General features: G+C 38.9%; 1 protein-coding gene across 1 annotated transcript in view; it reads right to left on the bottom strand.

Annotated features, from left to right (window-relative positions):
• The window catches only part of FER (FER tyrosine kinase), a 409,588-nt gene that overhangs the window by 306,594 nt on the left and 85,130 nt on the right, over window positions 1-17,864 (bottom strand). Inside the window, exons 8-11 of the mRNA XM_065406919.1 lie at window positions 16,473-16,610; window positions 15,471-15,590; window positions 4,801-4,923; window positions 685-874 (exon numbers count right to left, since the gene is read on the bottom strand). Of these exons, the coding sequence (XP_065262991.1) occupies window positions 685-874; window positions 4,801-4,923; window positions 15,471-15,590; window positions 16,473-16,610 (571 nt within the window). The remainder of the gene's footprint in view (window positions 1-684; window positions 875-4,800; window positions 4,924-15,470; window positions 15,591-16,472; window positions 16,611-17,864) is intronic.

Raw genomic sequence — 17,864 nt, 5'->3', positions numbered from 1 at the left:
CTTCCTGACTTTACAGGTAGCTGACAAGGAAAGCCTAAGAGTACCTGCCTCCCCAACATAAACAGGATCTCTTCAGCATAGAGGTCTGTAAATACTCCTGCTTGTCTCACTGCTGTAATTATCCTCTTCCAGCTTATGGAGCAAACAATGCCCAAGAATACACTATTGGAACAGTCTATTATTTCGACCAACAGTCCAACAAAAGACAACTTACAATGAGCATGATTTATTACATTATTCACGAAAATCACATTATGGGTGTACAGATGCTTGCAGTTCATCATTACCAACTAATAGGAACTCCCTAAAACAGTGATACATTCTGCTACATTTCTGCTCCAGAATGATTTTACAGGCAGTAATTGCAATAGGACGAGCAATTGTATTTACAGTTCCCTACCTGCTGGTAAGTGGAAAGGCAGTCCACCCTCTCCCCTGAATATATTCTGTGAATATGAGACAACAGTAGTTTTCACCATGCCCTGAGAAGTTCACAGATGTAGAAAGACCCAGCCAATCAATAGAGCTGGTTGGTCCCTCTGGATGGTACTATGACTCCCTCTCAGTTGCCTGCTTGCAACTATATGATGTACTCTGCTGAGCAGTCAGGCCTCTGACCCCAAAGATGAGCAATTCAATACCATGAGTGGCTGCATGGTTCAGTGGTATAAGCACGGGACTTACCATAGAAGTGACTGATCTGTCGTCTTCTTCATAATTTACTACCGGAGGTGGCTCTTTCCCATCATTCTCCTGAACTTTTTGTTCTAGAAGTTCTTTCTGGGCTGTAAATTTTGCCTCAGTGCATCTTAATTGCTGAACTGTTTGCTTGAGTTCTTCTAGTGCTTGCTTCTGGCTCAGCAAAAGCACAATGCTGAAGAGAAAAAGGACAAGCACAAATTAAACACTGATTATTTTAAAATTAGTTTTTCTTATCAAAACAATATTGGGGAAAACATTTTTGTCATTGGTAATTTGGTTTCCCTTTTCTACCTTTCCCACCCACCTATCTCAAGTGGAGGATACCCAATTTACCTCTTCTTTGAAAAACAGGAAGAGATCTCACTTATGTTAACTGCTCTAAGTCCTTCGCATGAACAAGTCAAATATCACAAAGCTTTCAAAACCGGAAGAAGAATAAAAACAAAGTGCAGCAAGCTTATATGTTGTTGCCGCACCTTCTTTCTCAAAGGAACTACACAATTAGTAAAAACAGAGTTTTCTTTAAACTTTTTCATTAGTAAAATGGAATTAAGGAAATGCCTGGTCTTTTTTCACCCTTTAAAATTCACCAAATCAAGTTCAGTATTTCTAGTCTTGAGCAGCATACAGAGAAACAAAGGTATACTCAATTATGGAAATCCTAGAATGTGCATTCTAAATTTAGGCTAGTACCAAAGATTTTATTATCCCTTTTTCTGAAACTTCTTCATTTTGTGAGAGCTGGGCTAGGGTGACACACAGAGGTACGCACATGGGAGAAGGAAAATCCTGAGGGAGGGTTGTTTTGGTTTTGTATTTTTTAAGATTGTAAGCTCTTTGGATAGAAATTTTAATCTATGTTTCTACAGCATTTAGTATGTAATTAATAAATAATAAATAATAAAAATAAAACACATATTACAAGTAAAGAGTTGAATACCCTGAATTTAAAGCCATGTAGATAAAATAACACTGCTTGAATGCTTCAGACATTCTGTTAAGAGCCTCTGATTAAAATAAAAAATAGTAAGAAGAATTCACCCAGGTTCACTAGAAGTGTAAGAATCTCATTAGCTAACTGAGTGGAATTTAGCTAACTGGAAATTATTTAATTAGCGTAGTGAAAAATAACGGAAAAAGCAAACTTCTAAAGCTTTTGATATTTTTTCAATAAGTATCTAATGCATTAAGAAGATGACTGCCTTCAGCCGTCTCAGAGCTCATACTAACTTATTTTTTCATTGTTTTATTCATTAAGGTAATATTATTTAAGATATTACGTGCCAGTTCACTGTTATTGGAAAGTAATGGTATCTGTCAGAGTCAATTAAATCTTGACTGAGGGTGGAAACAATCGGGGAGAGGGGGGAAGGAACTAAGTACAACCCCAATTCTATTCATCAGTTCTTATAACTTCCGTTTCAAAATAGAGGCTAAAAGCTATATAATCCGAGCTGGAAAAAGGTTGATCATAAATCATAGAAGATTAGGGTTGGAAGAGATCTCAAGAGGTCATCTAGTCCAATCCCCTGCTCAAAGCAGGACCAACACCAACTAAATCATCCCAGCCAGGGCTTTGTCAAGCCGGGCCTTAAAAACCTCTAAGGATGGAGATTCCACCACCTCCCTAGGTAACCCATTCCACTGCTTCAACACCCTCCTAGTGAAATAGTGTTTCCTAATATGTAAGCTAGACCTCCCCCACTGCAATTTAAGACCATTGCTTCTTGTTCTGTCATCTGCCACCACTGAGAACAGCCTAGCTCCATCCCCTTTGGAAACCCCTTTCAGGTAGTTGAAGGCTGCTATCAAATCCCCCCTCCCCCCCCACTCTTCGCTTCTGCAGACTAAATAACCCCAGTTCCCTCAGCCTCTCCTCGTAAGTTATGTGCCCCAGCCCCTTAATCATTTTTGTTGCCCTCCACTGGACTGTTTCCAATTTGTCCACATCCTTTCTGTAGTGGGGGGCCCAAAACTGGATGCAATATTCCAGATGTGGCCTCACCAGTGCAGAATAGAGGGGAATAATCACTTCCCTCGATCTGCTGGCAATGCTCCTACTAATGCAGCCCAATATGCCGTTAGCTTTCTTGGCAACAAGGGCACACTGCTGACTCATATCCAGCTTCTCATCCACTGCAATCCTGTAATCACTGTAATGTAAGCTGATGACTCCATTCAGCGTAACACACAAAAACTGTGGTTTTTTTATAATGCTTGATTTGCTTTATTTGTGGCATTGTTTAATATTAGAGGCTATTAATATTCAGCATAATATTCAAACGACTTCTACATTCAGTATTTGGAATAAGATGCCTTGAGTAAAGAACATATCCAACCTAGGTCCAAATATGGAGACAGTTCAAAACACAGATTACGTTTGAGTAATGTAGCTCTGGAAACTCCTTCTTCACAGCCATATCTGCACAATGAGACCTGGTGGATCCACAGTCTAGGACACTCCCACCTTGCAGGGCTCCAGCCTGAGCCCAGAAGTTTACACAGCAGTGAAACAACCCCGCAGCCCGAGCCCTGCAAGCGCAAATCAGCTGGCGTAGGCCAGCCGCGCATGTCTAGTTGCTGTGTAGACATATCCTGAGAACTCCCTCCTTCTGTCCAGAACTGAAATGAACAGCTGGGTAGATCTTCTAAAAGAACTAGTTCTGTCCAAGTAAAATGCCAGAGCCATTCTGACACCCAAGGTATGAAGCCTCTTCATCATTATGATAATGTGGCTTGCAGGGCAGGGGGAAAGGGTGATAAGTATATAGGCTTGACTGGGGAAACAACTTTAGTGAGGAAATTTGGATGAGGATGTATCCTTTAAAAAAAAAAAATGCATGGAGGATCAGCAACCACGGTATATAACTGTATATAACAGAGGTAATGGCCACCAAAAAGGCTACCTTTACAGACAGATGTAACAAAGAAGTGGTGGCCATCAGCTTCAAACATGGCCCCATGATGTAGATTGTGACACACTATACCTTGTGGGAGCATCCTGTCATATTCCTCATTTATATATAATTGAGATACTGCATAATAAACAGGCCATGTGAGGTATCAGGGAAAAGGTTATGATCTGCTGAAAGTCACTGTTGTATCGAAATATGTATATCACGAATGCATATGAAGTTATGAGAATTGTGTTTTATGGTTGTCTCTAAAATATGCTGTGGGTTTGGGACGCGCCCAGATACTAGCTCTCCAGAGACAATCTCCTCTCAGGACTGCATCTACCCATCTTAGAGGAACAGTGCTCACCAGATCTCTTGTGCTTTCTCCTCAGTACCAGAGAAGAGGATTGGTGCTTTCCTTCCAACAATCTTCTCTGGGGTGGAAACAGCAATGTCTGGAGGGACACTCCTTGCTGAAATGGAAGCACTCAGCACCGCACCAAGCACAAAGGCTCTGAAGGTGGATGCAAGACTGCCTCCATAAGAATGTGGTTCCATCTCACATCCCTGTTTTTTATACAACGCTTGAAATCTCTATAGATCTGGTCACAGTCTTGAATGTGGACCTCACCCGGACATTTGGAGCAAGGATCACTCACCAGCAGAGATTTCTTGCAATCGGCACAAGACAAAGCCTGGGGTTCGAGGCATCCCCCAGTACTGAGCATAAACATTTGCACTAAGAATGTCTCTGTCAGAAAACCAAAAAAACAAAGAAAGAAAACCTAGACTAAGTACAATAATGAGTGCCACTAAACAACAAGAATGCCCCCACACACTTACACACTATTTAACTATGTACAAATAGACAGAAAACCAATGATAGTGGGGAAAAACTTGGATAAACAAGTTGACATGCTCCATCTACAGATCACAGCAGATAGAAGGAATGGGGGGAGAGAGGGAGGGTCATGACAGCTCCGCCCTTTATATCATCAATCCATAGCATGAGTGTGCTGAAGGCAAATGCGGCACCCTGATGGATACCACGACGGGGAAAAATCCCCAGCTCTGGGGCACTGGGAACATACAAACCTGAAGTGGAACAGACATATGCAAATCACTCAAAGAACTGCGTATTACAAGATAAACAACTTTTTCCTTTAAAATTTTCACCTTCCAATATCTCTGCCACACTTACTCTGATTTTTTTTCACAGGTCTTAGAAGATTCTTCTATTTTCTTTTCTAGTTCCAACAAAAGCTCCTCTTTGTTCAAAAGCGTCTGCTGTGTCTGAATCAATTCTTCTACTACTGTTTTCAACCTAGAATACAGGTCAGTGTACAAATCAAAAATATGCATGTACTACATACATACAATTTAAACTGTTTGTGCACATGTTTATGTTTCTCTGTATATCTAAAAAGAAGAGCTGAAAATAGAAGCAGCAATCCTTAAATTAGTTTCTATTTTGCCAGTTTCCCTTTCTTGGTAATATGTTTATTAAATTGCTTATTTTGTGAATGTACCTTATTATATGGGGACACTAGATGTGGGTGCACACTGTTGGGAGTGAAGGCATATTTTAGGCCTGATAAAAGTCTGCTGTGATTTTTAAGAATCTGTTTGGATAATTTTTAACAGCTTAAAGCTTAAGTAGAACCGCCCATGAAAACGAAGAGTAATCACATTTGTGAGGAAAACAAAAAGATAAAGCATCCATAAAGCCAGAAAAAATTGGTTTGAGTTAGCACAAAACTTGTACCGACAGGGGTGGAGAACTGATATGAAACAGAAACTAATGCATATTCATAAGAAAAAACAACAAAAGTTATAAATAGTTAGTCTAAACCGGGGATGGGCAAACTACAGCCCGCAGGCTGGATCCGGCCCCTCGGGGCTTTCGATCTGGCCCGCGGGATTGCCCCCCGTGGCGTCGCAGCCCCACGCCACTCTCAGAAGCGGCCCTCAGGTGGGGGGGCAGAGGGCTCCACGTGCATTGCCCTTGCCTCCAGGCACCCCACCACCCCGCAACTCCCATTGGCCGGGATTGGGGAACCGCGGCCAATGGGAGCTTCAGAGGAGGTACCTGGAGGCTTCCTGGAGCGGCACAGGGCCAGGGCCAGGGCAGGCATGCAGGGAGCGTGCCCTGGCCCCGGTGCGCACCACTGCCACCCCGGAGCCACTTTAGGTAAGCGGCGCCGGGCCGGAGCTCGAACCCCTCCTGCACCCCGCCCTCCAACTCCCTGCCCTAAGCCCCCTGCCTGCACCTCACACCCCAACTCCCTGTCCTGAGCCCCCTCGTACACTCCGCACTCCTCCTGCACCCCAACCCCCTGCCCTGAGCTCCCTGCTGCACCCTGCACCCCTTGTGCACCCCAACCCCCTTCCCTGAGCCCCCCCATACACCCTGCACCCCTCCTTTGCCCCAATCCCTTGCCCTGAGTCCCTTCCTGCACACCGCACCCCCTCCCACACCCCCTCCTGCACCCCAAACCCCTGCCCCGGCCCTGCATACAATTTCCCCACCCAGATGTGGCCCTCAGCCCAAAAAGTTTGCCCACCCCTGATCTAAACAAAGGGAAACTGAAGAGGTGTATTTGTCTGGTGCTGGAGACGTCTGTGTGGTGACTATCCAGATGAGCGTCCCACTTGTGTGTAATTGATCACTACTTACTCAGCAGATAAAGGCTTCATTCTTTGATGCAGTAGCACTTAAAATGCTTCTTAGGCATTTTAATTTTTTTTTTAAACTTGAAGCAGTTGTTAGGCCAAGAGCATACACAGTAATATATAATAGAATCAATTCCTTCCCAGCATTCATCCGGTTATTAATTCATTAATATAAATATTCCAGGCAACAGTGGCATAACACAGTTAACAAAAAGGATTGGATTTATTGTTTTGGAGCTTTTCTCCTAATGGTCTACTACTGCCCACACTTTTTCAACTGAAAGAAGAGTCAAATCAAGCAGGCTTTAGCTATCTGGGAATTGTATTCCATATACACTAAAATTAGATTAATCTGCATTTGATCCTGTGATATATAGTAATGGTTCATCTCCTACGTAAACTCATTGTCTATTTTACAATTCCAGATTTAAGCTTGCAACACTTCAATTATCAATACATATAATTACATGTACAGATTCCTCATTATATATTAATCTCAAATTTAATATTAATTAAAAATCCTTTCACTTTAAAACCTTGATTAAGAATGTTTATTTGCTGACCCTACATGTGACTGTAAATATTTCTTTCACAACTTTCAAAAATTCATTGACCTAACAATAATTTTATACAGATTAGGCACTGTATTTAATTATGAACCATTAACATATAGAAATTTAAATCCAAATGAATATTATCATTTGTCTCTACAGTATATAATTACTTTCACACAGCATCAACATTTTAATATGCTCTACAATTTTTAAAAAGTGTATGCGGTGTTGTGGTAGCCATGTTGGTCCCAGGATATTAGATAAACAAGGTGGGATAATATCTTTTATTGGACCAACTCCTGTTGGTGAGAGAAACAAGCTTTTTAGCCATAGAGCTCTTCTTCAGGGCTTGAAGTTTTGTGTGGCTTGATAGCTTGTCTCTCTCACCAAGCGAAGTTGGCCCAATAAAACGTATTACTTCACCCACCTTGTCTGTCTCATTTAAAAAATTTGATTTAAAATCAGAGGACCAAGTTGGAATAGGAAATTGATATAGCTCTTCCCAATACCTCTGAACTCTGTGAGGAAGTTTGGACTTATCTTTGAGCAAGAGAAGATAAGTTAGTTGTTTTAATCTTCCTTTTTGTTCTAAATAACCATCTGAAGTTTGGACATCATTTAGGACTGGCTAGAGCTGGTATCTCAGACTATCTTGTATCATCACCCTGTTTACAATTTGTCACAGGATATTTCACCATGGACCCGCATCTGTCTTCTGGACAAAAGTAGTTCAAAATAAGACTATTACTAATTCATCAGTCACTCTAATCATAGTTAGCTTTCATAATAATTTCCAAATTATTCATCTTTACACTGAACATGGACATATCGAAACATTATGAAACCTTCCATATGCTGAGCTTACAAATTATCTTAATGATCTGGAAGAGCTACTTGGGAATTCTTCTTGATCACTGATTTAACAGTCTCAAATATTAATAAATATGAATACATATTTGTATAAAATAGCTGTTTGGAAGATTTGTTTAACTCATCTGGGTACTGATTCATATTCCCACTCACCTTTTTACTACCTCAACAGACATTCTCTACCAGCCATATATTGTTTGCTCATTTTATTCATCCCACTATCTTCCAAATATAATATTTTAATCACAGTATTATATTTTAAACAACCTCTGTGTTTGCATATGTTAATACAGTAGCTTCCACTAAACCACCAACACTTATCAGCAAATACCACCGTTTCTGTTTGTACTTAGAACAGAACAACTGGTAAATGCTGACACGGAGACCACTATGTGTATACTATGATTCTTTATTGGATTATTTACTTTGCTTTGCATTATTTTTAAACATAAAACTGATCCAATTTTCCACACAATGTATTTTATAATGAGGATAACGGTTTAATTAAACTTAACCCAATAATATAATGTAGGAAAATATGTTTTCTGTAATTTAAGTAAAATAAAGGGGGCTTAGTAGCAAAGGGAAGGCTTAAATAAAAAATGTAACTAGCAAGATAAGTGGTAAAAGTGCTGAGCTCAAATTGTAGCTGGTAAGAGAAGAGAAGCCTGGAATTATCAAAACTGATTCTGACAAAGAAAAATTGTTCTGTGATGTAATACACTTATTGTGACCTTTAACATAACAATTTGAACTTGAAGAAAAGGGCCAAATCATAAAATCTTGTTTACTCAAAGCCAGAAAAGGGGTAATTTCCAAACTGCTCAAAACTGGTTCTTAGCTAAAGTGAACAATTGGCTCTGACATCACTTGTTTGTTAAAGACTATAAAAAGGTGAGCTCTTAGGGGGTTCATTACTAGTGTCTGCCTGTGCAAGCTGGAGACAACCATAGTTGGTTTGAGCATCCCAGAGCCTAGTCCCGCGATAAGCACCTGATCATTGTTTATAACTGTATTTTATTAGGGCGTGATGACTGCTTATGCATCTAAGGCACATTTGAAGCAACTGTATAAATACCATTCGGCCTTTGAATTTAATAAAAGAATTATGGCTATATTAATATTTGGTGGTATCCTGCATAAACAATAATATCAATAACCTTCTCCACCAGGAGAAGCTCACCCAGAGCTATAACAGCTGGATATTGATTTCTTCATACACCCTCGTTCAGAAACTGACAGTCTGAATTACTACAAATTATCACTATGTTGGGAATAATTACAGTAATAATTAATTATAGATACAAATCTTCGGATAGATGATTAACTTATAGTACGTTTCCTGATAAAGGGACACATTGCCATCAGCACACTGTGGGTGCACAGGGGATGAGGGACACAAAGAACCTTCCCCTTGGACATCCTGTGCAAGAATAAAGGACGGTTGCAATCCCTGGCCTCTAGAGAAAAACTTCTCTTCAAACAAAGAAAATACTCTCTTCATGCACCGCCAAAGGAGACAAGAAGAAAGGTAGTAGCATAGCTTTGATCCTTTCCACAATCAGACTATGGGAGTACACTGCACCATTCTTCAGGATGATAGAGAACAGACTCTTCATCTGGACACCAAGAGAAAGAAGAACTCCCCACAGCTTCCCTGAGACAGTGCAGCTTCATATGAGCTCATACTGGGGACTGAGGCTAAATGTCACAATCTAGCCAACAGATACTTTTTGGGGAAAGGTGGCAAACAACAGTGATATTTAAAAGAATTACATCACATGCTATTCTGTATTTGTTTTCTTCTATTTATTAAATATTGTTTAATTATTGTTTAATATTTTGTTTAATTATTAAATTCACTACAATTAGGACATATATAAGAACACAACCAGCTCTGCTTTTATCAGGGACTCATGCATAATAAATTGTAAATTTAAATTGCAAAAAGCACTGACTTTTCACTTAAGCAGTCTATTCCCTCAATATAGGGTGTGCATATTTCCCATTACCATCAGCAACAATCACACACACCCATCAAAAGAAGAGTAGATTACCCTATGTGCTATGCCCATAAACGTGCTTGGATTCTTGCTGAACAGTCCCCAACCCAAAAAGTTTATAACCTGACCATGAATGCTTCTTGGTGTAGATTTGCAGAGACTATGGCCTGCATTTCCCACGCTCAGAAAGCCAGGCTCGGGGGATCATCTAGTGTGAAAGGTGTCTGCTGGTGGAATCTCTCGGGAAGCAGGTTGGAGAGCTACAGGAGGAGGTGGCTAGGCTGAGGCACATCCGTGCCCACGATGATTTAATTGAGAGTATTCCTATGGAGATGTCCAAGGGCAAATGTGGTGGCTTACCAAATAGATGTTAGTACTTTTCGAAGCATAGGGACATGGAAGGAAATATCTGTGAAAGCAGCCAATCACCAAGACAAACAAGTTTGTTTACATTTGCAGGAGTTAATGCTGCCAGCTTCTTGTTGACCATGTCACCTGAAAGTGAGAACAGGCGTTCTCATTGCTTTGTTTTAGCTGGCATCGCAAGATGTTTACATTCCAGATGTGCTAAAGATTCATATGTCCCTTCATGCTTCAACCACCATTCCAGAGGATATGTGTCCATGCTGATGACGGGTTCTGCTCAATAACGATCCAAAGCAGCGGGGACCGACACATGTTCACTTTCATCATCTGAGTCAAATGCCACACGCAGAAGGTTGATTTTCTTTTTTGGTGGTTCGGGTTCTGTAGTTTCCACATTGGAATGTTGCTCTTTTAAGACTTCTGAAAGCATGCTCCACACCTCATCCTGCTCAGATTTTGGAAGGCACTTCAGATTCTTAAACCTTGGGTCCAGTGCTGTAGCTAGCTTTAGAAATCTCACATTGGTACCTTCTTGCATTTTGTCAAATCTGCATTGAAAGTGTTCTTAAAATGAACATGTGCTGAGTCATCATCCGAGACTACTATAACATGAAATATATGGCAGAATGCAGGTAAAACAGAGCCAGAGACATATAATTCTCCCCCAAGGAGTTCAATCACAAATTTTATCAATGCATTATTTTTTTAACGAGCGTCATCAACATGGAAGCATGTCCTCTGGAATGGTGGCCGAAGCATGAAGGGGTATATGAATGTTTAGCATATCTGGCACGTAGATACCTTGCGACGCTGGCTACAACAGTGCCATGCGAACGCCTGTTCTCACTTTAGATGACATTGTAAATAAGAAGTGGGCAGCATTATCTCCTGTAAATGTAAACAAACTTGTCTGTCTTAACAATTGGCTGAACGAGAAGTAGGACTAAGTGGACTTGTAGGCTCTAAAGTTTTACACTGTTTTGTTTTTGAGTTCAGTTATGTAACAAAAAAAATCTACATTTATAAGTTACACTTTCATGATAAAGAGATTGCACTACAGTACTTGTCTGAGGTGAATTGAAAAACACTATTTTGTTTATTATTTTTACTGTACAAATATTTGTAATAAAAAATAATATAAAGTGAGCAGTGTACTGTGTTGTAATTGAAATCAATATATTTGAAAATGTAGAAAAACATCCAAAAATATTTAATAAATTTCAATTGGTATTCTATTGTTTAACAGTGTGATTAAAAATACGATTAATCGCTATGAATTTTTTTGAGTTAATCGCATGAGTTAACTGCGATTAATCGACAGCCCTATTTATTTTCTCTCTATATAAGCATATTTGATGCAGTGGACAAAGAAATTTTCATTTAGTTTCCAAAGGGCAGGAAAGAATTAATATTATTCATATGAGTGAATTGTGTTCTGGTAACAATCAGTTATACAGAATTAGAAAAATCAGTGGAAAAGACCTACAGTACTAGGTTATCTAGTACATACCTTCTACTAATGGAACAATGCTCCTCACAAATATCCATAAATCTCTCGTGTAACAATATCATTTATACTTAATCCTTCTTAATGTAAAAGAAGGTTCTAGATGTTCTTGGTTCCAGAGCCCTTTACCTAAGAGTACTTTTGCAATAAATTTATGAGAGACTGTATATAATCCCAGGCTAGTAAATAATGCTAGTAGATCTTATCAATATTTCAAGCAAACAAGTCTTGGAGCAAACTTCTAATCACTTCCCACCAAAGTATTCATAATCCAACATGTTCTATTAGCAGCAGGACCTGTGATTCTAACCTCTCGGTCCTATTTTGGAACACTTAATGAAGAAATATTTTTTACAAAAACAATTAGGTTTTAAGTCATTTATACTGTAAAAACATAACAGATGACAGAAAAATAGTCCCAAAACTCTTATCTCCAACAAGACCACTCTTGCCTTCCTGCCTACTCCTATGATAGCCCTCCTTTCTGTACGGCAAACATCCTCAATCTCTTGCTTCAAAATCCCTCTTCAAAATCAATCTTTCATCCTGCTTCCCATTCCTTTCCCCCCTACTATGGTATTTACATCTCTTATCTCTTATTAACTCAATCTCTATCTAAAAACATTAAAATGTGATCTTTGGGTTACTATATACTGTAAATATTACTCCACAGAAGTTTTATTTGTTTTAATCCTCATCCCTCCTTTTCCTATACTTTTTCTCTGTCACCTTCAAGTTTTATAACTGTCCAAGTAAGATTGTTAGCTCTTTGGGGAGGCAAGTGTCTTTTTTTAACCTCTAAAAACCCCTTCCCCTTTCTTTGTGTAATAAAGGTGGCAAAAAGCTAACTACTAAGAAAATCAAAACTGGCAACTAACAAAAAATAGTTAACCGTATTTTAACCCCTCTCACCCACTAATTTAAAGAAGTTGGTGCATTGCACCACCATGCAGAAAACAAAAGCTATGTAAACACAAGTGTCTAGAAACTGGAAGATGAAGACATGCTGCCTATATTATTTATCATGTGTGCCATTCCCTGTTAGCAAATCTCAAACTATTTATTACATATATTTTATGTCATATATTAACCCTTTCTAACTACTAGAGGGAAGCTTTGAGGTCTAAGCAAAATGGTGAAGACAGAAAAACAAAAACCTCACAACATTTACACATAGGAACTGGATTTTTCTCCTTGATCAAATCCTTTCAATTCCTGTCTTTTTTTTTAATCATCTGAAAATTATAGTTACCATAAAGTTTATTTAGAAGCAGAATAACTATTGGTAGTTACTGAAGGAATGACCAAAAGTCCAGGAAGTGATCTGATTCATTCTGTCATCAAGGTACTGAAGGTGAAGTGTTAATTTAATACTAGTTTCCAAATATTTATTTTGTACAAGGAGCAACAAACAAACCAGTGGATAATCATTTGAAATAACCTGAAAACATAATTTCTAAACTTGTATCTTTTTAAATTTGATAAACTGATTATGTGCACTGTGGGATGAGCTGGGTGCATGAACTCAAACACACACAGTAACTAATAACTCAGTGGTCCCCAACCTTTCCGAGTGGTGGGCGCTGGACGACTAGCCGCCGAGGAACGTGGCCACCAGACAAGCAGCCACTGAAATGCCGCTGAGAAGCAGCGTCATCAAGAGGCGTCGCCACCGAAATGCCGCCGAAAATCAGCGACATTTCGGCGGCATCGCTTCATGACGTTGCCGCTTCTCGGCGGCATTTCAGCAGCTGCTTGTCCAGCGGTGCACATAGATGCCCCGACGGGCACCGCATTGGGGACCACTGTAATAGCTGAAAGCCTATGCTGTGAGATGGCTGTAATTCATAAAGTAATACGTGTAAAAAAATCTAAAAACAGCTGAGAACTTAAAACCTAGTTGGTAACAGACCACAAATCTCAGTGATCACAGAATCATAGAAGTGTAGGACTGAAAGGGACCTCGAGAGGTCTTCTAGTCCAGTCCCTTGCACTCAAGGAAGGACTAAGTATTATCTGCCATCCCTGATAGGTATTCAACATTGGAGTGTTTTAAGAGCAGATCGTACAGAGATTCCACAACCTCCATACACAATTTATTCCAGTGCTTAACTATCTTGACAATTAGGAAGTTTTTCTTAATATCCAACCTAAATCACCCCTGCTGCAATATAAGCCCATTGCTTTTTCTCCTAGTCTCAGAGGTTAAAGAGAATTTTTTTTCTCCCTCCTCCTTATAACAACCTTTTATGTACTTGAAAACTGTTATGTTCCCCCTCACTCTTCTCTTCTCCAGACTAAACAAACCCAATTTTTTTTTAATCTTCCCTCATAGGTCATGTTTTCTAGACCTTTAATCATTTTTGTTGCTCTTCTTTGGACTTTCTCCAATTTGTCCACAACTTTCCTGAAATGTGGCACCCAGAACTGGACACAATACCAGGGCGGAGTAGAGCAGAAGAATTGCTTCTCGTGTCTTGCTTACAACACTCCTGCTAATACATCCCAGAATGATGATTGCTTTTTTTGCAACAGTTTTACACTGTTGACTCATATTTAAGCTTGTGATTCACTCTGACCCCAGATCCCTTTTCGCAGGACTTCTTCCTAAGTATTCATTTCCCATTTTGCATGTGTGAAACTGATTGTTCCTTCATAAGTGGAGTACTTTGCATTTTATCCTATTTACTTGAGACCATTTCTCCAGTCTGTCCAGATCATTTTGAATTTTAATTCTATCCTCCAAAGCACTTGCAACCCCTCCCAGCTTGGTATCATCCACAAACATTATAAGCGTATACACTCTATACCGTTATCTAAATCATCGATGAAGATATTGAACAGAACCGGACCCCGGACTGATCCCTGCAGGACCCCACTTGATATGCCCTTCCAGCTTGACTGTGAACCATTGATGACTCCTCTCTGGCAATGGTTTTCCAACCACTATGCATCCACCATATAGTAGCTCCATCTAGGTTGTATTTCCTAGTTTGTTTATGAGGTCATGCAAAACAGTATCAAAAGCCTTACTAAAGTCAAGCTATGCCACACCTGCCGCTTCCCCCTTATCCACAAGGCTTGTTACTCTGTCAAAGAAAGCTGGTAGGTTGGTTTGTCATGATTTGTTCTTGACAAATCCATCCTGGCTATTACTTATCACCTTAGTACCTTCTAGATGAAGACTGAACCTGATTATAATCCAAATAAAAAGAGCTCTCAAGTCATGCTTGTAGCTGTCTCCATCGCTTCACACTAACTCAACAGACATTCTAGGCTTCACAGCGATGTTATGGGTTATCATGTGTGCTGCTTGTGTTGATTTTGTGTCTGGAGGAAATATCCTGGGAAATTTGTGTTCATTTATGAGGGTGGCAAATGAGTGTGTGCGCTGCAGTGATGGGCTGTGTGTGTTTGGGGTTAATGTGTATAAATAATGGTGTTGTGTGTAGGTCTTATTGTGCTGGGAGAATTATATGAGCTGCTCTAGTGTGGCAGCTGAGCCAAGTAATCCATTCTCCCTCATACAACCAATGAAATTGTCGTATGCAAATTACCTGTAGAGTAATTGGTTGAGTTACCTCTGATATTACAATGGTTTAGGACTCTTGGGATAGCATAGATACATGCCTTATTGTAGCTGTATACCACACAGGTGTAATTCATAAAGTCAAAATAGTTAAGAAGTTAAAAACTTGACAGTAACAGACTGTGAAACCCAGTGATGGTGCAATCTGGTGATATTTTGAACAAAACACTCTCAATCATGCTTGTAGCTGTTTCCATCATTTCACAATGACTCAACGGACATTCTAGGCTTCATAGTGACACAGAGTGTCATTTCTGGAATCTTATTATACAGTCAAAAAGGATGCCACATTTTGAGAGACATACTTACATTCCTTGCAAGCTTTCTGCTGTTAAATTATTCCACATGATCTCATTAGCTTGAAGATTTTCATTTTCTTCCAGTAAAGATGTATCAAACACTATTTCTTGTTCTACATTCTCTGGTGACCTGTTAAGTATACAAATAACTTAAGATTTATATTACACAATATATGTATACACACACACACACACTCTAAGTGTAGCTCAGAAGCTAAATATTTGTTCCTTTCCAAAATGATTATATCAATAAAAAGCATATTTCAATCATACTGAAAACAAAAGAAGATCGAAGATTGGAAACATGCTCGCTTTCCTTCAAAATAAGAGTGGTTTTAAAAAACACACTAGAAAATAAAATACAATACTTTTCCTTGGATTAAGATCATTACATAACTAAGGGTTTTAATAGAATTCCATATGGGTGTATGGGTACACAATAACTGATCCAGTTGCAAGTTTAGGACTAACTAATAATATGAATATTAATCTACATATTAGTAACTGAGATAAAATAAAAATGCATGCACATAATTCCAAGAACTCACTGGGACTACTTACCTGAGTAACAAATGTGCAAGATCAGATCCATAAAGAACAAATAAAACTTATTCTTAAGACAAACTTTGCTTGAAATAATGTAGCACATAGCTAATGTTGTGTATCACATAGCTGTGACTCAGAATTTCTAGCTCCCACAATTGTGTCTGCTTACATATTTTTATCAGTAATTATCAGAGTTTAATATTTTCTTTTTTTAAAAACTTATTGCTGCATTTAAGACTTCTTTATCATTTAACTAAGTCCTTGGACAGTTTACATACATGGAGATAGACAGATCAGACAATCTTACAAATAAGGATAAAGCATTACAGTCAAGTAGCAATTTAAATGAACCCAACTGAAAACAAACTAAGCATATACCATTTTTCAGTATTAACGCTTAACACAGAATATGGTTTCTTCTTGAGAGGTAAAAATGAATAAAAGGATTAGAATGGAAAGTTTATACCTGTGAGCTTCTATGAAGCTATTGTACTCTGAGTTAGGGTCTATCTGTTCAACAGAAGTCTGGATCTCTTTATGGACATTCACTATCTCTTCTGTTACAAGACTGGTGATCTGACTGAATTCATCAAGGATTCCTTTTCTGGGGGGAAAAATAACATAATTCATAGATTCAAAGGCCCGAAGGGACCATTATGATCATATAGTCTAACCCCGTGCATAACACAGGCCATAGAACTCCACCAAAATAATTCCAAAAGCATATATAATGTATAACATAGCATGTTTTTATGAACTAAGATTTTTTTGAAATATATATTTACAAACTAAAAACACAAATTCAGATATTTTCTTATTTTTTCTAAACCTTTAGTGTAAACCTTCATAATACTTGGCACTCTTTAATATACTAAAGAACTTAGTTTTAAGAATTTTAACCCTGAATTCAAAAAAAGGGGTAAACTTTTTTGTTCTTGTTCCTAGTTTTCATTCTTCATACAACAATTTTACTAATATTTAAAAATTCAGCGTGTTCTTAATATTCTTATTCTGTTCTGCTACTGCATTTTTAAGTTACATCTCTGTAGTAACTGATGTAAAATTAAACTATGATAACAAACAGAGTTGAGTGCCTTGCAGTTAGTTGTTCCTATAAATGGCTGTTCCAGCTGGCTACAGAGAGAGAGAGAGAGAGAGAGGAATCGGATTGTACATTATTGGAAGAAATAAAGGACCAAATTATGGCCCCTCCATCAAAGGCATTCTGTGAGAGGGAGGGCTCTGGGAGCATATTCCCTTCCACCACCCCAGTGCCTCCAAACAGATAACAGACAAATTAAGGAACCACTAACACAAGCAGCACTATTGGTTACTCATGACACCATATATCATTACCAAGGAACAACTGCAGCTGTACTTCATCTGAACCCCCCACTGATCATTTTATCATCAAAATGTAGAGCTTCAACATTGCCTCATTGGTTTAATAAAGAATGAGCTAGTTTAATCTAAGATAACAAAATATTGTATGTTTTATTTTATTACTAGATCACCAGAAAAAGCACACGCATGCTCATGTCACATTTCAACATATATACAACAGTACATAAGGAAGTGTTATTTACTTCTTCTCATAACACAAGAACTAGGGGGTCACCAAATAAAATTAATAGACAGCAGGTTTAAAACAAACAAAAGGAAGTATTTCTTCACACAGCGCACAGTCAAGCTGTGGAAATCTTTGCCAGAGGATGTTGTGAAGGCCAAGACTATAACAGGGTTCAAAAAAGCACTAGATAAGTTCATGGAGGATAGGTCCATCAATGGCCAGAAGCTGGGAATGAGTGACAGGGAATGGATCTCTTGATGATTAGCTGTTCTATTCATTCCCATGGGG

The sequence above is a fragment of the Emys orbicularis genome, chromosome 6, assembly GCF_028017835.1.
Source record: "Emys orbicularis isolate rEmyOrb1 chromosome 6, rEmyOrb1.hap1, whole genome shotgun sequence".
In the NCBI taxonomy this organism is placed as follows: domain Eukaryota; kingdom Metazoa; phylum Chordata; order Testudines; family Emydidae; genus Emys; species Emys orbicularis.
The sequence above is the reverse complement of the archived record's forward strand: the minus strand, read 5'-3'. Positions and strand labels throughout refer to the sequence as shown.